At 43.7% G+C, this 21,324-nt stretch overlaps 1 protein-coding gene across 2 annotated transcripts in view; it reads left to right on the plus strand.

The window, feature by feature from the left end:
* Positions 1-21,324, plus strand: part of timmdc1 (translocase of inner mitochondrial membrane domain containing 1) — a 161,857-nt gene that overhangs the window by 46,702 nt on the left and 93,831 nt on the right. For both annotated transcript variants that reach the window (XR_016168858.1, XM_089132257.1), the window contains exons 3-4: positions 19,870-20,035; positions 20,229-20,317. Coding sequence is in view for 1 of the 2 variants with exons in the window: in XM_089132257.1 (XP_088988383.1) it covers positions 19,870-20,035; positions 20,229-20,317 (255 nt within the window). In the remaining variant the exon portion in view is untranslated. The remainder of the gene's footprint in view (positions 1-19,869; positions 20,036-20,228; positions 20,318-21,324) is intronic.

The following is a 21,324-nucleotide window of genomic DNA, read 5'->3' on the forward strand; positions in this document are numbered from 1 at the left end:
GCTGGTGACGATGCTTCTGCTTTTCATATGGTAATAGAGTTGTTAATCCCGCACGGAGGCACCTATACGTTTCCGATGATTTTCGGCACAGGCAAACGCGCAATGCTGAAAAGTCCAATAACTGCCGGAGATTAGTGGGATTCACGGCAGTTTACAGGGATGAAAACCCCACTTTTCATGCAGTGCCTAGGAATAATGGTGGGCACCTTAGGAACTTAGCCTTGTTTAGGATATAAAAATGCCTTGACAATCCCCAATGCGAACTCAAGGCACGTAGGGGATACCGAAAGGGCCTGAAGATCTCCAACTCTTTTAAGGGCCGAAATAGCTAGTAGAAATATAGTCTTGAGAGACAAAAGCTTTTCTGAGACCGACTCTAAGGGCTCGAAGGGAGCCTTAGATAGGCCTAGAACATCGTTTTGTGAATTCAATTTCCTACGACATCAGCCCCCCTAAAATGTAGGCGACAGAATTTCGTGTTCCCTTAAGTTCTGTTATCAGATTCAGCGCGCGAGCAGAGAGCACGTCAAAAACAGAGGACAGGGTGTGTGTGTGTTCGTGTGTTCGTGTTCATCTGAGCCTCATTGGTCTGTCACTGCTAGTCAATGTCAGAATATTTGAGATGACAAATCAAATCAAAATAGGCGGGCTTTATGTTCACCGATGCTGCAGAGCGCGAATTTCAGCAGAGCAACTCGACGCTTCAGTTTACGGGCAAGTGCGAGATAAGATGTAAGTGGCTAAACTTAACATTTCATATTTTACATACAGTATTTTAGGTCATAAATGTTAAACGAATGACATCAGAAATGAAATGACGAATGAAATCAGGCAAACTAATATAGTTTTGTCTAATTTCGCCATTTTGAACTAAAATAAATAGGCCTATGTAACGTGACTCGTCTCATGCAATTTAATAGTTTACTCTGTCATTGCGAGGGGACAAGAAACATTAACAAAGCTGTTTTCATCATTTTAGCCACAAGAGTAATAATGAATGTGTACATATTGAGAATATAATAAAAATTGTAGCCTTTAGTAGCTACATTAAAACGCGAATTTCCATTAAGTGGAAAAGGCAAGATGGCAGCAGGCAAAACAGTGGATCAGGCATGTCAGGGGCGTTGGTTGCGTTTTTAGTTTATAGCTTTATTTTAACGTTGTTAGATACAGGTCCGCCTCAGATAAATTGTATCTGTGACAAGCGAGATTTCTCTACATCTGTCTTTCGAAACTACAATCAAGGTATTAGGCTTTACGGGAAAAATGCTGTGATTAATGCATTCATCTACCTAGGTCAACATAAGACTCAAAAATCTTATCAAGCCAAATACCACGCAAGCAACCGTTGTATCATTACACTCTGTCTGCTCCTCTCTGGCGATGTTCATCAGTGCCCCGGTCCAAATTCAACCGTTGTGGACGGAGCGATGTGGCCTAGCGTAAATCAGTCTGGACTAGCAACTGCATTTGATGTCCAAGTTCAACAAGTTGAGGAGTGCAGAGACCTCATCGGTGGGCCTTTGGATCAGAGGCACAGTGTCCCTTCCCTCTACAGTTGTTTACACGCCGGGGAGTCGACGCCCAGCCCGGTGAATGTCTCATGCACTGCCGTGCAGCTTGCTGCGGGTAGTGGGGGCTGGGAGCGCGAGGTGACTGCAGCGGAGGGAGAGAGTCGGGAACACATGGCAGCTGTTGCTACAGATGAGGATAATAGGGACTTTAAGCAACAGCCTCTGGTGGAACGGCAACGGCATTCTGGCGTTCTATTGCGCATGCGCGACATTAACTGCTCCTTCTTGACGTTCTACTGTAACCGTCTACTACGGGAGAACAACTGATTTGCCGTAGTCGTTACTACGTGACAGATTAAGACAGTTAATGTTATGTTTTAGGTTATGTGGCATTGAAATCGTTTCTGTATATCATTAAGTGCTAAAATCAACCCTTCTCTTTCTTTTTAAAATCACTTTCTTTTTGTATTCTGTCTGATGATTAAATTATTCCCTATGCCGTCCTCTTTACTGTTGCTTAGTGATTTTTGCGCTCTTTAGCTACGGCAGTTAACTGTTTATTTCCGGCTGCCGTCGCCGTTCTATCAGCAGCTGTTGCTTAAAGTCCCTAAACAATTGTGCACGACGGCTACAGTGAATTATGAGGGCGGTGGGTGTCTGCTGGTGAATGCAACGGGCATGACGGTGGATTTGGATATCTGTCCTAGAGGAGCTTGTTTACCTGCAGCGCCAGGCGCACTTTTGTCAGTGGCGTTGTCCCATTCAAGTTGTCCTACTAGATCTCTGCTTCCGAGAGTTTTGAATTCGGCAAAATGTAAGTACTTAAACCCTCAAAATGAAGGAAATGGCTGTTCATCAAACTCTAAACGGAGAACTTGCACCCGTGGAGAGCAAATCCATCAAGGAAACAAACATAACGGTAGTAACTGTAAAGACATCCATGGACCTACTCCTGTAAACCCCGTTTTTAAAAAACATCGCAGTTTTAAACTCTTTAAAACAGTAAATCATTCTAGAGTAATCTGGGATCCCAAAAAGAAACCTAGGGGACTATTAGGAGGGCATTTAAATATCCGTAGTGTAATGTCTAAAATTGAACAAGTCAAACATGTGTTGTGTGACTCCAATCTAGACTTTCTCTGTCTTTCAGAAACATGGTTAAAATAGAACTCACCATCGGCAGCTTTGAATATACCCCGGATATAATTTATTTAGACGAGATAGAGTTAAGGGAAAAGGTGGTGGAGTCATGGTTTACTTGAAGAATAATATTCACTGTACCCAGATCCAACTATCAAATGTAAATCTTGAATGTATTGGATTAACTATTACTCTCTCTTCTCAAATGTCTTTTGTTATGTTTTTACTCTATCGTCCACCTTCTTCTACCAATGCCTTCTATGATGAATTAAAAAGGTTACTCAAAGAATATAATTCAAAACAAGAAGTCTTACTCTTAGGTGATTTTAATATAAATTGGGATGACAAGAGAAACAGAAATTCCTTAAAAAGAATTACAGATAATATGGATTTTACGCAACTGATTAAAGGTCCTACTAGATTAACCGCATCCTCACAGACGCAAATTGATTTACTTTTTACCAACAGGCCAGAAAGAGTTGAGAAAACACAAAACTTCATTACAGGATTAACTGACCATAACCTAATTTTATTCTCAAGAAAGCTGACAAAAAATAGATTTAGGACAAATAAATATCATTTCCAGCATTCTAGAATTCCTAAAAGTGAACTTGAGAATTTTCATATGACTATAAATAAAATAAACTGGAATGAAATTATAGCTGGGAGGAATGTAGAGGAAGATAGTGAGAGATTTATAAACACAATTCAGAGTGTAGCACAAGAGTTCACAAAGACATCCCAAGGTAAGAAAAAGAGTAAAAAGAACTGTCTACCATGGCTTAGTACAGACTTACTGAAACTGATGAAGGACCGAGATCATGTATTAAAAGATTTTCTGAAGTTTAAATTGCCAATTGATAGACAAAAGTTTATAATGTTGCATAATATGGTCACTCGAGAATTAAGAAAGGCTAAAGCAAACTTTTTTATTAGTATTATTCATGAGTCTAAAGGTAATACAACACAAATCTGGGAGCATATTAAGAAATTAATTGGTGTAAATAATAGTGGATCATTAAAACAACTACAGTTAAAGCTACAGGATAAAATATCTGTGGATCCCTTTGAAATGGCTGAAGCCTTTAAAAGACACTTCATTGACTCTGTGGATGAGATTACTCAAAGTTTCACTAAAACAAAGGATAACATCTTGGTGGACTGTCAGCTTCAAACTTCTAAACCCCAATTCTGTTTAAGTAACATATCAGAGCAGGAGGTATTAAGGATAATAAAAACACTGACTTCCAAAGCTTAGGACTGTTACGGAATGGACTCTATTATGCTCAAGTCGTTAACCCTCAGGTGCTCTTCGTTTCGGAGTCACACTTGTTATCTTCCCGGTCAAAAGTGACCGGACACCTAAAAATGAAACTTTCTCCATCCCAGTAAAACCAATGCAATTTATTTTTGTTCTATAATATTTATTCTTTTTAATTTAGTATTTTGAGACAGTTTTATTGAATTTATTAATATTTATGCAATATTTATGGTTTATTTTTGCCATGGAAAAGTATATATATTTTTCTAAATATATATAATTTTTAAAAAAAAAATTATGAATGCAGTATTTTAGTATTTTAGACTTACTGAAACTGATGAAGGACCGAGATCATGTATTAAAAGATTTTCTGAAGTTTAAATTGCCAATTGATAGACAAAAGTTTATAATGTTACATAATATGGTCACTCGAGAATTAAGAAAGGCTAAAGCAAACTTTTTTTATTAGTATTATTCATGAGTCTAAAGGTAATACAACACAAATCTGGGAGCATATTAAGAAATTAATTGGTGTAAATAATAGTGGATCATTAAAACAACTACAGTTAAAGCAACAGGGTAAAAAATCTGTGGATCCCTTTGAAATGGCTGAAGCCTTTAAAAGACACTTCATTGACTCTGTGGATGAGATTACTCAAAGTTTCACTGAAACAAAGGATAACATCTTGGTGGACTGTCAGCTTCAAACTTCTAAACCCCAATTCTGTTTAAGTAACATATCAGAGCAGGAGGTATTAAGGATAATAAAAACACTGACTTCCAAAGCTAAGGACTGTTACGGAATGGACTCTATTATGCTCAAGTCGTTAACCCTCAGGTGCTCTTCGTTTCGGAGTCACACTTGTTATCTTCCCGGTCAAAAGTGACCGGACACCTAAAAATGAAACTTTCTCCATCCCAGTAAAACCAATGCAATTTATTTTTGTTCTATAATATTTATTCTTTTTAATTTAGTATTTTGAGACAGTTTTATTGAATTTATTAATATTTATGCAATATTTATGGTTTATTTTTGCCATGGAAAAGTATATATATTTTTCTAAATATATATAATTTAAAAAAAAAAATTATGAATGCAGTATTTTAGTATACTATAGAGTCTTGGCCTTCAGAAAAAAATTTTTTTTGAAGAAAATTAGCACCATCTAGTTACAGTATAGAGAAAAAGCGTAGAATCATGGTGTAATCACTAGCCTTCGTTTCGGAGTCACACTTGTTATCTTCCCGGTCAAAAGTGACCGGACACCTTAAAATGAAACTTTCTCCATCCCAGTAAAACCAATGCAATTTATTTTTGTTCAGTTATATTTTTTCTTTTTAATTTTGTATTTTGAGCCAATTTGATGTTACTTATTAATATTTATGCAATATTTATGGTCCATTTTTGCCATTGAAAATAATACAAACTTTTTTTTATATATATACATTTTTTATAAAAAAAATTTTTAAGCAGTATTTTAGGTTAAAATAGAGACTAGGCCTTCCAAAAAAAATTTTTGAAGGCAGATTAGCGCCATCTGGTAAGAGTATGGAGAGAAAGCGTAGAACCATGTTGTAACCACTAGATGAAATGTACAGTTCTCTATGGAGAGGCATGTGAATTCCCCAGCTGTTCATGGACACGTTTACTTATTTTTTTTTTGTTATAGGTGGATTTCAACATATATTTAAACAATCTCAAAGACTATTTCTTATCAAGTTTTAGATTTATTTTTTTTTTAATAGTGATTTAAAGTGTTAGTTTTTGCATTATGATTACAGTCAAACCTAAACATTGTGTTAGAAAGAGAATGCTAGGAAGCAAATTTTATACACATTTTTTTTTATTCTGAATTTGTACAAAAAACAAACAAAAAAACCAATGCAATTCATTCAATTATAACACTTTATGTAAAATAATATTTAATGAGCATGTCTATTTGTGTCACTGAACCGTAACAAATATATAGGTGTGTATTGGCCAATTTGTAGATTGCAAATTGTAGTTTGAAGTTGTAGATTGTTGTTTTTGTCAATTTCCCATTCATTTCCTATGGTCGGTCATGTTTGACAGAAGAGCAGAAGTGTATCTCATTTTTTTTACGACCACTTAAAGTGCTCGAATCATGACCTCAATTTTTTTGTGTGTTCACATACATGTTGCCATAAAAGTCACGAAGTTTCGTAATTTTCTGATGAAGCAGTGATTTTTTAGAAATTCAAAACAGATTTTTTAATCACAATTTATTGGTGTTTTTGTGTATAAAAGTGTGTGTGTGTGTGTGTGTGTGTGGGTGGGTGGGTATGTCTGTTTTGCACTCTTGATGTTTTAGAGTGTCACCCCTTCAATGCTGAGCACTTTTTTTCTGCATCGTGGCCGATTTGTAGATTATACACACAAAAATTCTCAAAGTTTTTGTGTTTTTGTCAATTTCCCATTCATTTCCTATGGTCGGTCATTTTTGACCGAAGAGCACAAGTGTGACTATTTTTTTTACGACCACTTAGCATGCTCGGATCATGACCTCGATTTTTTTTGTGTGTTCACATACCCAATGGAATAAAAGTCACCAAGTTTCGTAACATTCTGATGAAGCAGTGATTTTTAACATTTCAAAACATAAATTTTTTCGGTCAGAAATGACCGAAGAGCACCTGAGGGTTAAAGGACTGTTTAGCTCCATCCATTACAAATATCATAAATCAATATCTCAAGGGATTTTTCCAAACACATGGAAAACTGCTATTGTGTCGCAAATTTTTAAAGGAGGAGATCCCCAGATTATTAGTAACTATAGACATATCAGAATTTTGCCTGTTGTATCCAAGGTGATGGAGAAGTGGGTTTCAGAGAAGATAGTCTTTTATTTGAATAACAGTGACTTTAGCCTGCATCCTATGCAATTTGGTTTTAGAACACACCATTCAACAGAGACTGCTACCCTTTTCCTTTTAGAAAACATTAAATCTATGATGGATACGGGTGGTATTGTGGGGGCAATTTTCTTGGACCTTAAAAAGGCCTTCAACACTGTTAATCATAGAATACTTGTTAACAAATTAGCTTCTTTTAATTTCTCCAATGATACCATTAAGTGGATTGATTCAAATTTAAAGGGAATCTGTACTTGGGCCATTGTTGTTCAGTCTTTATGTAAATGATTTGCCTTTAGTTTGTCCCGATATAGAAATCTTATTATATGCTGTTGATGCTGTTATTTATGTACATAGCAGCACAAAACAACAAGCTGCTTTAAAACTAACCAGTGCAATTAACTATCACAACATGGCTTAACAGATCATGTCGGACGTTAAATGTTTGTAAAACGGTAAGCATGTTCTTTTCAAAACGACCATGTAGCGTTCCAGACCCTGACATAATGGTATCAGGTCAAAATCTGCAAGTTGTGACTGAATACAAGTATCTGGGTGTTTGGATTGATTCGAATCTTTGTTTTAGAACTCATGTGAAAAAGTATGTGCAAACGAGTCAGATTTAATTTAAGTAATTTTAGATTTGTTAGGGAATCATTCAACTTTGAAACTGCTATGTTATATATGAATGCCATGATTATCCCGCATTTTACATACTGTTTGACAAGCTGGGCACAAGCTAACAAGTCTACAATGAAGTCACTAGAAAGTCTTTATAAACGTACTCTTAAAGTTTTAGTTCGGAAACCTAATAGTTTTCATACCTGTCAAATTTTAAATACCCATAGACTTCTGAGTTGGGAAAATTTATTCACTTACAGTAACCTTTGTCTAGTCTATAAGATATTGCATAGCACGGCTCCACCTCCACTGAAGAGATTTGTTATGCAGAGAGCAGTGTAGTAGGTTCAGTGAGGGTGATGGAAGAAGACAAGGCGGTCGGCGAATACTGGAGCTCGTGTGCTTTATTTGATATGCAATACTCTTTCCACGGCGCCTCAGCGCACTTCACAATAACTCAGTCACAACAGAACAAACTTCTTCCCGCTGATTCACAGCTTCCTTCGACGTAGCACTCTTCTCACTGTTTACAGCTTCCTTTAGATTTCCGATCAGGATCAACGGATAGCTCCAGTTCAGCACACGGGCACACAAGCTCCAGTCTCTCTTCCTGGTGCGTCCAACTGGCCTGCTTAAATCCTCTCCCAACGCCAATCACTGAAATCACAGACAGGTGTTCATCATTTGAACTTGACCCGCTTGCTTCCCGTTCGACTCCTCCCCCGCTCTCCCGCTGCAGACAGCGCTGAACCACGCCCCCCATACCACATACCCCCACCGCCCGACTCAGGCCGGGGAGACGTCCGGCCTGCAGCCTCCTTCCCCCCCGGCCCACTTGGACGGCCCACTTGATGGCTAACGCCTCTTTCTCAATGGTGCTGTACATCGTCTCCCTCTTAGAGAGCTTACGACTGATGTACAGCACCGGCCGCTCTTCACCCCCCATCTCCTGGGTCAAGACCGCACCCAGACCCCTGTCCGACGCGTCTGTCTGCAGAGAAAAGGGAAGAGAAAAGTTAGGAGCCTGTAAAAGCGGGCCGCCACACAGAGGTGCCTTTATCTGGGTGAAAGCCCGCTGACACTGCTCCGTCCACTGGACTGTATCTGGCGCCCCATTTTTAGTTAGATCAGCTAGCAAGGTCCGAATAATCAGGCACAAATCTCCTATAATGTCCTGCCAGACCCAGGAACTGTCTAACCTCCTTTTTGGTCTTGGGTCTCGGACAGGTCGCAATCGCTGCTGTCTTGTCAATTTGGGGACGCACCTGCCCATGGCCCAAGTGGAAGCCCAGATACCTGACCTCCACGCGCCCAATCGCACACTTCTTCGGGTTGGCCGTGAGCCCCGCCCTCCTCAGCGACTTGAGAACTGCTCGCAAATGCTGCATATGCCGCTGCCAATCATTACTATAGATGATAATGTCATCCAAGTATGCCGCGGCATATGCAGCATGCGGCGTAGAATCCGGTCCATCAAGCGCTGGAAGGTGGCAGGTGTCCCGAACAAACCGAACGGAAGGGTGACAAATTGGTGTAAGCCGAACGGCGTCGTGAAAGCAGTCTTTTCTTTGGACATTGGAGATAAGGGGATCTGCCAATATCCCTTCGTTAAATCCAGTGTCAAATAAAAATGAGCCGTGCCTAGCCGATCGAGTAACTCGTCAACCCTTGGCATTGGATATGCATCGAATTTCGATACAGCATTCACCTTGCGGTGAATGGCACTAAAAAAACCTTCGGTTTTAGGCACTAAAACTATCGGGCTTGCCCAGTCACTGTTGGATTCCTCTATTACTCCCATATCCAGCATCGCCACTAATTCATCCTGAACTACCTTTTTCTTGTGTTCGGGTAATCTGTACGGCCGGCTGCGAACCACCACGCCCGGCTCCGTCTCAATGTGGTGCTGTATGAGATTCGTTCGGCCAGGGAGGGGCGAGAACACATCTGCGAACTCCGCTTGTAGGTGTTGAATGTCAGCGATCTGGGATGGCGAGAGGTGGTCTCCACAAGCGGCCAGAGGGAGGGATTGCACTTTTACATTCGCCTCTGGCCCGAGATCCTCCTCCCCACTCACCACCGTCGCCAGCATCGCTGACTCCACCTCATTCCATTTTTGACTTCATAGTTAAGATCATTAATTCGCCGTGTAACCACAAACGGTCCTTGCCACTTGGCGAGTAATTTCGAGCTGGACGTGGGAAGTAATACGAGCACTTTATCTCCCGGTGCAAATTTCCGTAGTTTAGCCCCCCTATTGTACAGCCGACGTTGTCTATCCTGTGCCTGCAACAAATTCTCCATGGAGAGCCGCCCCAAAGTGTGGAGTTTTGCTCGCAGGTCCAGGACATATTGAATTTCATTTTTACTATTAGAAGGTCCGTCCTCCCAAGCCTCTCTAAGCACATCCAATACCCCACGGGGCTGGCGTCCATAGAGAAGCTCAAGGGGGAAAACCCCGTGGAGGCTTGCGGGACCTCCCGTACCGCGAACAAGAGGGGTTCTAACCATTTATCCCAATTTTTGGCGTCTTCCCGCACGAACTTACGAATCATGGATTTCAACGTGCGATTAAATCGTTCCACCAAGCCGTCCGTTTGTGGGTGATAGACGCTGGTCCGAATCGATTTAATGGCCAATAATTCATACAGTTCGCGTAAGGTCCGTGACATAAACGCCGTGCCCTGATCGGTGAGAATCTCTTTCGGGATTCCCACCCGGGAGATTAATTGAAACAGCGCACTCACAACACTTTTAGCCGAGATATTGCGAAGTGGCACTGCCTCCGGGTATCGCGTTGCATAATCCACCAGGACTAATGCAAAGCGATGCCCCCGTGCTGATCGCTCTAATGGCCCGATGAGGTCCATCCCAATTCGCTCGAAGGGGACCTCGACTAACGGCAGGGGGTACAATGGTGCTTTATTATGGGCCGGTGGGTTCACTAACTGACATTCATGACAAGACGCGCACCACCTGCGCACGTTCTCATGAATGCCCGGCCAAAAAAATTGGATCATTAGACGATTTAACGTGGCTGCCTGCCCGAGGTGTCCAGCCATCGGATTACAATGAGCCGCCTGGAATAGCGTTTCCCGACGGCTCGTAGGAACTAACAACTGGGTTGTATCATGCTTTGTCTGGGTGTCCTGGGTCACCCGATAACACCTGTCTTTAATCATGGCAAAATAAGGGTACGTGAGTGGCTGATCTGGCCGTACCGGCTGTCCGTCAATGACCTGGACCCGTTCAAACGCGTTTTTCAGCGTGTCATCACGGGACTATTCCAGAGGAAAATCGTCACGGACCGAAAAGATGGGTATTTCGGTTCCGCTCCATTCCTCTGGACCAGCCGCCGATGGTCCCGGTACAGCCTCACCAGCCTGAACGGTCGCCCCCGCCCGGTGCCGTTGGTTTTGCCCAGGAGCACCCGCACACAAACAAGCCAATAAAGATTGAAACCCCGGCCAATTGGTTCCCAAAATCAGTGGGTGCCGGAGGTGCGGATTAACTGCCACCTCCACACTATGTTTTTGTCCCCTAAATTGGATTATAACTGGCACGACGGGATAACCCATCACCTCGCCGTGCACACACCGCACCATAACCTCGCGGCTCTTATCCAATGCCATCGGCTGAATCAAACTTTGGTGGATGGAGGTCTGGTTACAACTTGAATCCACCAAAGCTTGATACGTATCCCCCTTAATACTTACGGGTATCTGATACAGCCCAGTCTGATCGGGGGCGGCCTGTGGCGCATTGGGGACCCGAATGAAGGACCCACAACGGCAACAGGCCGGCCCAGGCCTCCCTGCCACTCTGGTGGCGGGAAGCGGGTCAAGGGATTGGCGAGGGGAGAGCGCGGGACCAGGGAACGGAGGAGCGCTCCCGGTCAGGGATCCTCCCCGAGATGGAGCACGGGGCGCTGGGGCCGCCTCTGTGCTCGGTCCGGACCTACAGCGGGGTGCCTGTTGCGGGGGTATTCCGCCTCGGGACCTGGGAGCAGGGACAGGGTGAGAGAGAGAGGGGGTGGGGAGAGAGAGAGAGAGAGGAGAAGATGTTTGGGGTTTGCCGACCCCTGGGCACGCCACCAGCTGGTCCTCCGCCAATGTGATGGCCTGGTCCAGCGACGTCGGCCGGTGGCACTGGACCCACTGCGCGGTTTTCTTCGGCAGTTTCGCGATGAACTGCTCCAGCACCACCAGCTCGATGACTCCTTCGACGTTGCGTCCCTCGGCCACCAGCCATTTGCGGCAGGCGTCCCGGAGCTGTTGTGCGAAGACGAAGGGTCGGCCGACCTCCCCCAGCTCTAGGGACCGGAACCGCTGACGGCACTTGCTCCGGAGATCGACCGACCCGCTGTAAGATGGCACGCTTGAGGTCCTGGTAGACCAGGAGGTTGCTGACGGGCAGTTGTTGAGCGGTGAGCTGCACCTCCCCGGACAGCAGTGGGATGAGGCGCAGCGGCCAGTCAGCCTCCGGCCATTTTCCAGCCGCGGCCGACCTCTCAAAGAGGTCCAAGAAGGTCTCTGGATCGTCCAGATGACCCATCTTGTGGAGGGCTGGGGCCGCAGCCGGGAGCCGGCCCCCCTGGTCCACCCAGCTCCGGAACTGCTCGCGGGCATCCCGTTGCTCCTGGAGGAGCGCGTCGAACCGTCATTCCTGCTGCTCCCCCATCTTTAACAGGGCCGCTTGATGTTGTTGATGCAAGCCCGCGAGCCCCTGGATGATCTCCGCAAACGGCGATGACAGAGGATTTCTGGCGGCGGCGGCTTCTTACATCCCGGGTTTCGGCACCAGTGTAGTAGGTTCAGTGAGGGTGATGGAAGAAGACAAGGGGGTCGGCGAATACTGGAGCTCGTGTGCTTTATTTGATATATATATGCAATACTCTTTCCACGGCGCCTCAGCGCACTTCACAATAACTCAGTCACAACAGAACAAACTCCTTCCCGCTGATTCACAGCTTCCTTCGACGTAGCACTCTTCTCACTGTTTACAGCTTCCTTGGTGCGTCCAACTGGCCTGCTTAAATCCTCTCCCAACGCCAATCACTGAAATCACAGACAGGTGTTCATCATTTGAACTTGACCCGCTTACTTCCCGCTCGACTCCTCCCCCGCTGCAGACAGCGCTGAACCACGCCCCCCATACCACAAGCAGGTACTCATGTCACCAGTGGTATCACAAGAGGGGACTGTATAATTCCCACTCGAAAAAGTGCCTTTAGTCAGTCAGCGTTCTCTGTAACTGCAACTAAACAGTGGAACCTATTGCCAAGTCTGATAAGAGAAACAAAGACTTATCGTTCCTTTACTGGTCAGCTTAAGAACTGGCTAATTGATAATCAGATATGTGCACATTAAACCACTGACTGCCTACTGAAAATTGTGGCTTGCTAGCAGATTGTCTTGTGTCAGACTTGGTTATTTTTCATTTTTTAGCCTATATTGTGTCCTGATGTTGATTCGTTACTTATTGTTGTGTGTCGTATTTGTCTTATTATTACTTTTTAATGTTGTTATTATTGGTGGAGTGTAAAAGTCATTTCTTGCTTTATATCTTGATTTTAGGTTGCCATCATAATAACTGGCCAGGGACAACAGATGAAAATTAGCTTGTTGAGCTAACTCTGGCTCATTTACAGTTATTTTACTGTTAATTAATGAGCACTGTCATTGTAAAATAAACAAATAAATGAAATGAAAAAATGAAACAAAAAGCTCAGGCGAAGAGAATTTTACTGCCCACTGACATGGTTTTAAAGCTATTTCTTATCCTTTTCTTGGTCTTGCAAACATCTTGAAATTCACATCAGAGAAATTAAAAAAATTGAAGCACCAACCTCAAATTTAGGACATCTTTGATTATAAAGCCCGGTCTATTGCCCTATTTTAGGCATAAGATCAATAATGAATGTGTAGCCTATATGTTTTGAATGCATTCAATAAACTTATTTACCTAGCTTTAGTAGCTTTCAGTGAATAAACGTGTCCGAGAAAAAATTATTCATAGGCAAAATCAAGTTGACCCTATGTTTACTTTCTTCACTGACAGACAAAAATGAAAAGCCTATATCAGTCTAAGCTCAGCTTCAGGAGGGGAAGAGACAGGGCAAGATAAAAACAAAGAGAAAAAGGGGGTGATGCTGATGAGAAGAGAGAAATAATCAGCTGCCCACTGACATGATTTTAAAGCTGTTATCTATTTTTTTGGCCTTCAAAACATCCTAAAATGCACATATGTAGATCAGAGAAATAAAAATTTTCTCAGGGAAACCCTGAACCCCCCTAACTAATGTTGAGACTGTTCGGGTCTGATCAAGGGGGAATTTGCATATCATAATTAATAATTGATAATTAATAATTATTCTTACAGATTTGGATCAGACCAGTCTTACATGTTAATAAATCTCCCATTTAGGGAGCCTTTATTAATTTTACCTGTATGCATAAATGTGCGTCCATGCAATTAACCACAAATTAATTGTAATCAATTACACAGACCACGTTTTACAAGACAAGTAAAATCAATTAGCTCAATTAATTTTTAGAGTTTGTGAAAACAAATTCTGTGGCCTTCCAAGAATTAGCTTTCCTGCTCTATAAACAAATACACTTTTAAGTATGTTTAGTTCTGTAAAGCGTGTAGCTTCTTGATCGACATTTCAGTGACTAGTATTATGAGCAAGACAATGATTCAGTCAGAAATGAGCATAACTGTATTTAATAAAGCAACTACTTAGGCATTTACTACGTTACAATGATACATGTATTTATAAACATTAAAACATGAACTAAGACGACGCGGGGCATTTAGACAATGAGTACACGTAAGTGAGTTGGAGAGAGAGAGAGAGAGAGTAAGAGAGAGGGTATGTAGAGAGAGAGAGTTACATTCACTTAAGACAGTCGACCTTTCTGAAACACCACGAAAACACATTCTTAATGCTCTGAAAACAGGGTAACCCAAATTTACTTGCATTTGAAAAGTGGTCTCATGTGTTGCTGCGTTCCTTGAGCGGCCTGCGTGGTCTAGCCGCGAGTTGGACGCCGGATCTTTTGTCCTCCGTGCGCGTGCGGCCCGCATGGTTTAGCTGCGCACGTGGCTCCTTTGTTCCGTGGGCGCGGGGCATCACGTGGCATTCGGCGCGAGTGTTTAAGAGGCTTGAAGTCTTTGAGGTGACGTTACCCAATGAAATAGTTCGCCAAAGTCCGCTTCCTTTCCTCGGAGGCGAACTTGGCAGTCCACTTGAGGAAAAGACGAAACTTTTAGACGAACAAAGAAAAGATCCAGGATCGGATCTGATCTCCGTGAGGAGATCACGAGCGTTACATGTTTCTCTGAGAAGGTCAGAATGTAAGAGAGACGGGCGGAGCCGCGCTCCTTCCTTTATCACCTAAGAGAAATCCATCCCCTTCCTGTTTGCTGGAGCGCGCGCTCCTTGTGGAAGGGGGTGTGTTCAGTGAGGGATTATAGTTTAACAGTGTGATCTTCAATGGCAGTAAAAACATATTAAAAATACACTTTACTTTATATCTCTGTGCATATTCGGAGAGCCCGTTACATGAGCATTCTGGAGACATAAAGGAACATTATGTTACATTAAAGGAATATACACTTATGTTTACACTGCATAAAGAAGGTATTTCTAATTTCTGTTTATGCTGCAGCCAAACAAAGTTATTTCACTGTGACATGGGGGAAAACACACATACATAAAACCATTGAATACATTTGTTAAATGTCTTTAACACAAAAGAAATGTATTTCTCTTTGTTCAGAGACACTCTGCCACATTCCAATTGTGCCCTAAAGTCTTGTAACTTGATACTCACTGGAGTAAGTGAGTGATTGAATGTGTGCGTGTGTGTGGGAGGAGGGTTGAGTCGCCTGGCAAAGTCCTTACACTAACCTAACTCACATTTATAATCAACAGTGATTATAAAACCCTGCCTTTGCATGTAATGAAACTGGTTAATAGTGAGCATTAGATCCTAAACTAAAGTGTTACCTTTTTTTAATTTAAGTTTTTAAAAATTTTCGAAAATGGGTGGTGGTGGTTGTGGGGGGGGGGATGGTGGGTGGGGCGCTGGTATATCACAGTATACTCACTACAAAAAACAAGGCAACACCACTGTCTCCAACGGAGCACCATCTAGGAGATGAAACAGGTCCGCAAACCAGATTCGACTGGGCCAGCGTGGTGCTACTAGTAGAAGGCTTATACCATACTGGCGAACTCGTTCCAGAACTCCTGGAAGCAGAGCAACAGGGGGGAAAGCGTACAGACGTAGCCTCGGCCACGTCTGCACCATAGCATCCAGCCCCAGGGGGGTTGGGTGAGTCAGGGAGAACCAAAGTGGACAGTGCATCGTGTGCTGAGACGCAAACAGATCCACCTCTGCTCGGCGGTAAAACTTCCAAATCTTCTCCACCGCCTCGGGGTGGAGTCTCCAATCCCCTGGCCTCAGCTCCTGCCTCGACAGGACGTCTGCTCCAATATTCTGATCCCCTGGAATGTACACTGCCCTCAGAGAGAGTACCTTCCCCAGGGACCATAAGAGGATCTGGTGCGCTAACTTGCATAGTGGACGCGAGCGCAGACCCCCTTGACGATTTAGATAAGAGACCACCGATGTGTTGTCTGTTCGGATAAGCACATGGTGGCCCCTCAGATCTGGGAGGAAATACTTCAACGCATTGAAGACAGCCATCATCTCTAGGCAATTTATGTGCCAAGAAAGATGATAACTCCTCCACAGAACCTGAGCTGAGCGGCCTTCCATTACCACTCCCTAGCCAGTGAGGGAAGCATCTGTCGCTCCCAAAGAGCTCCCAACACCAGACCCTGGGACAGGAACCAATCCTTCCTCCATATAACCAAAGCACGGAGACACCGCCGCGTGATCTTGATCATACGACGTGGGTTTCCCCTCAGGAGCCCTTTTTCCACCAAAGCATTTTGAGAGCCGGTTTGGAGCCAGTGCCTGCGTGCGAACCAGTTCTTTGTGTTTCGACAGCCAAAGAACAGGTTCTCGGCCGGAAAAAACTGGTTACAAAGCGGCACCAACTCTTTGCTGGACTAGAACCGTTCTTTTACACCGTCATGCTTACATCGGGGGCTGGGGCGGGTTTAGATGTGTTCTAAACATCTTTTCTGACCATAATATAGGATCACAAAGCCAGGAGAAATATTTGCAGAAACACGATGGAGTCCGCCTTTGTAATTGTTATGCTTGAAGTTGGCGTTTCTATTTTTTTTTTAAAAAAGCAAAGAAGAAAACAGTCACAATATAGAACAAATAAATGGAAAGAAAAAAAGACACAAGACAGGGGTACATAACTTATCAGAAAAGATTACATATCAAACGAAAAGATTAAAAGACTTACATATTTCAATTGTTTTTAAAGCCTTCTTGGTACACGAGTTAGAGATAATCCCAAAGTAATGTTTTACTTGCAAGCGTTTCTAGCTAAGACGTAATGCGACGTATACAGTGACGTAACAACGTCGTTCCCTGAGCGCTCTAGTCAGTGGAAAAACAAACAGGTTCTGAACGGGTTCGCAAGTTGAACCAACTCCAGAGCATCTTTGAACCAGCACCAGTTCCGAACCAGTTCTTTTTTGGTGGAAAAGGGGTAAGGGAGAACCCTCTGGTCCTGAGCCACCACTGCAAAGGTCTCATGTACAACAGGCCAAAAGGTATCACATTGGACGCTGCTGCCAAGAGGCCTAACAGTTTCTCGAACTGTTTCACAGTGTGTGACTGGCCTAGCTTTAGCTCCTTTGTGGCTGCTAGGACAACAGCTACACGGGCAGGCGATAGAGCGGCTCGCATCGTGACTGAATCCCATACCACACCAAGAAAAGTGGTTCCCTGTACTGGAGAAAGCACACTCTTCTTGGTGTTCAGCCTCAACCCCAATTTCTGCATATGTGTGACAACGACACCTCGGTGCCGAACCGCTAACTGCTCTGATTCCGCTAGATTCAGCCAGTCGTCGATATAAATCAGAATGTGTATGCCCTGCAGCCTGAGCAGGGCCAGAGCTGCATCTACGCACTTCGTGAATGTGCGGGGTGATAAAACTAGACCGACTGGAAGTACCTGATTCTGGTATTCTTTGCCCCCGAAAAAAATCTGGATGGAGACATGGAAGTAGGCGTCTTTCAGATCTATCGTGACAAACCAGTCCTCGGATCTGATTTGATTGTCAGCATCTTGAACTTGAGTGTCTGTACTGAACGATTCAACACTTGAAGATCTAAAATGGGACGCAACCCCCCCCCCCCCATCCTTTTTTGGAACGATGAAATAACGGCTGTAAAAACCCGATTCCCTGTCAGCTGGATACACCTGCTCTATAGCTTCCTTTGCGAGAACCAAATTGGATTCTGTATCCCCTTTCTACTATCCGCAGGACCCATTGAGAAATAAATGGCAGTTTTTTCCACTCTGTCAGAAAATCTACAAAGGGAACCAGCCTCTCAAGGCTGGCCTTTGGTGTACTTGAGACCTTGAACCCCCCTCAGAGGTTCGCTGGAGACCACTGCGCCCTGAAGCACCAAGGGTGGTGGGGTTGGCAGAATGGCCGTCTGAGGACACCGAGGAACGGACACAGTATACTGAGGTGTGACCCGCTCCACCCCGGGCAGGGCTGTCCCCACTGGTCTGACGCCATGAGCGTCAGGACCTTTTCTTCTGAGCCGAATCCTTCTTAGCCTGAAGAACTGTCCTTAGATCCGGCTTCTGCTTCGAAGGCTCCGGCTGAGAGTGCTGCGTTTGTTTCCAATATTTCTGAGGCGGAGCACGAGACACAACACTCTCTTTCTGTTATGCTCTATATGAGGAGCTAGATGGCTTGGGCTGCTCACGCCCAGCAGCCCCATGGGGTTGGAAACGGCGAGGGAGAAATGTATTAGTCTCCTGGAACCTCTCGACGACCGAATTCACAGCATCGCCGAAGAGGCCAGAAGGCTCAACAGGTGTATCTAGCAGAAAGATACACCTCTGTATCTTGGTCTTTATCCTTTATGTATGCTAGATTCAGCCAGAGGTGCCTCTCATTAGCTACAAGGGCTGCCATTGACCGCCCGATTGCTCTGGCGGTCTCCTTAGTAGCCCTGAGAGACAAATCAGTGGCCTGACGAAGTTCTCGAACCACATCGGGCCCCACCCCCTCACTCCTGTCCAAATCCCCCAACATATCAGCCTGATATGCCTGGAGCAATGCCATGGTGTGTAAGCACACTCCAGCCTGACCTGCTGCCATATACTGTATGCTTTGCCCACTAAATTAGATGTCGTTTTTAATGGCTTTGTGGGCAAAGCTGAGGCCTTCAGGGACGATGCTGTACCAGGTGACAGATAGCTCGCGAGCGTCTAATATTTCAACCCCCTTATTTTTGAATAAACATGGACTTGGGGGCTGAAAAGACGGGAAGATTATGGATTTTTTCACGATCTAGACGTGATGGAGGTGAAACATTAGAAGATAAAAAGCACTTGTCTAACTTGCTTTTAGAACGAGCGCCCTTTTTCTCGGCTGGCCATTCAATGTGTAGTTTATCCACAGCACGAGTTATTACCTCCACCAGCTCCTCATATGCTGCGGGTAGCAGCGGGTGCTGCACCCTGAGGAGCGCGAGCCTGACCACTTTCCTCAAAAAGTGACAGACGGGAGCGGAGCATGCGGAGCATGCGAAGCGGAAGCTTCTCACAATGCTGGCAATCAGCCTCCTCGAAGGCTGACACCGCATACTTCACTCCCAAATACATTACACAAAGCTCATGTGTATCCCTACCCGTTAAATAACGTGGGCAGGGAGAAGCACACTGTTTGTACAATTGTTTCGCCATGATAAATCGTAATGTGACAGACAACAGTAAATCATACAGACCGAGACACAGATTGCTTGCTGAGGCAACAGAAGCTAGTTTCGGTTTGCACCGGATGCGCTTTTATCTCTTCCTGGTCATGATGTCACTCGCCGTGACGCTCATTCATTCCATTGGACTAAGTTGACATTGATGCTTCAGATGCATTCACGCTGGGGGCGTTCCCAAAAGCGTCAATGACGCATCGCGGGTTCCCTCGAAAGGGAAGAATGTTTTTTTCCCTCTACAAAATAGTGGATTACTCGGTTCTGATTTACTTATATCGATTTACTGTACACAACTAAAGTGGTGTTATAGTTAAGGTGAGTGTGTTTGTGAATTACTGCGTTGTGTGTGATCGCAGAACCTTCGGGAATATTTCAAAATTGTATGTATTTTCAAAACAATGCACCTCATGTTTCAGGATGCCAAAACTGGGATTGTCTCCAGAAAACCAGAGACATCTGTGCGCAGTACTATATCATACCATATTGTGTGCAATATCAGAGACTTTCTTATGGAGTGGTGCATGGTGCATTTGCTTCTTTTTAATTATGTTCTGCTCTCCACACAGTGAAGGTGAGATGTGCTCAGAGGAGTTAAGGAATATAGTAAAGTGTGGAATTGCTGCAGCCATGGTTGGGATGGTCTATGGAGGCCTACCAGGAGCCAGACATGCTCGTGAGAGATTTATTCAGCTCAGCCAGGCTGCAATGTACCAAAACAGAGTGGATGCAGTGGTAAGACACAAGACAGGCTGAAATTGTATTCATCTGTTTGTAGCGGAGTCATGTTTTGTTCATACAGATATCTAATTTCCCATAGTTTTTTATTGCTTTGTTTTACATTTTATATTGCTGAAAATCACATTATTGTATGTGGTTAAAATATGCACATATTGATGTTCTATATTCTGTTTTTTTGTCTCACCAGCGCTCTGCACATAATGCAGCTATTCGTGGGTTTGTGAGCCTTGGCTCGAGGTGGAGCTGGAGGGTAGCAGCATTTGTGACCATGTTTAAGTAAGTATAGATATGAGTTTTAATTTGTGAATCAGTTAAATTACACTTTTGAATTATTTATGATTTTTATGAATGTTTATTATTTATGAGCACAAAAATATATTCGTTTTTATGTCAAATATTTTTGTCCTCTCCTACATATTGGGCCCTATTTTAACGACCTAAACGCAAGGGTCAACTTTGTGGGCGGATCTCGGCGCTGTTGCTATTCAACCAGCGGGATAAATGACTCTTGCGCTCGACGCAAATCTAAAAGGGGTTAGTCTGAAGTAGCTTCCCCACGTAGCTTTTTGGGCGTAAACAAACCAATAGGAGCGTCATATCACATTCCCTTAAAGAGCATGATGAACGAGGTGCGCTTGTTCCATGGCGCAATACTATTATAACACCACATTTACCAGGCATGTTTCAGAATGGGTTCACAGCCGAGGAGATCGGTGTTCTCATCAGAGCCGTAAAAGAAAGAGAAGTGACATAGGGGATGGGACAAACCCACCAAAACAAGCTTCGGTTAAAAATGCATATAATAGTTTGGGTAAATGTGTAAGCTTCATGCCTATTCTTCCCATCGTCATGAACACAACAATGATTTCCCTCATGTTAATAGTTTTCCTTATAATAATGTATCATTTGCAAAAAGTAAAATGTGTAGATGAGAGAATCATTTACAATGTATGTGCGTTGTTCACACTCTGTATTATGTCCAAGCATGCGCGCTTAAAATAGCATCTGAATGTACACGCAACGCTCCACTAACTTTAGACTAGGTTTTTTCTGGTCAGTGGTGCAATTGTTTTCTGGAACTGCAAAATAGCGCCAGGGATTGTTTGCGCCGGAACACACCTCCTTTTTTGCGCTGAACCGCCTAGGGAGCGCAAGTTCATTCCCTAGTTTACCGGCGTGCGTCTGTGGAGGGAAAAGTTCGCTCTGCGCGGGTGCAAAATACGAATGATACATGCGTCGGTGATAGGGCCCATAATATTTAACTATAAATAAGACATTCATAT

The sequence above is a fragment of the Pimephales promelas genome, chromosome 6 (assembly GCF_988280905.1).
Source record: "Pimephales promelas chromosome 6, fPimPro1.hap1.1, whole genome shotgun sequence".
NCBI lineage: Eukaryota > Metazoa > Chordata > Actinopteri > Cypriniformes > Leuciscidae > Pimephales > Pimephales promelas.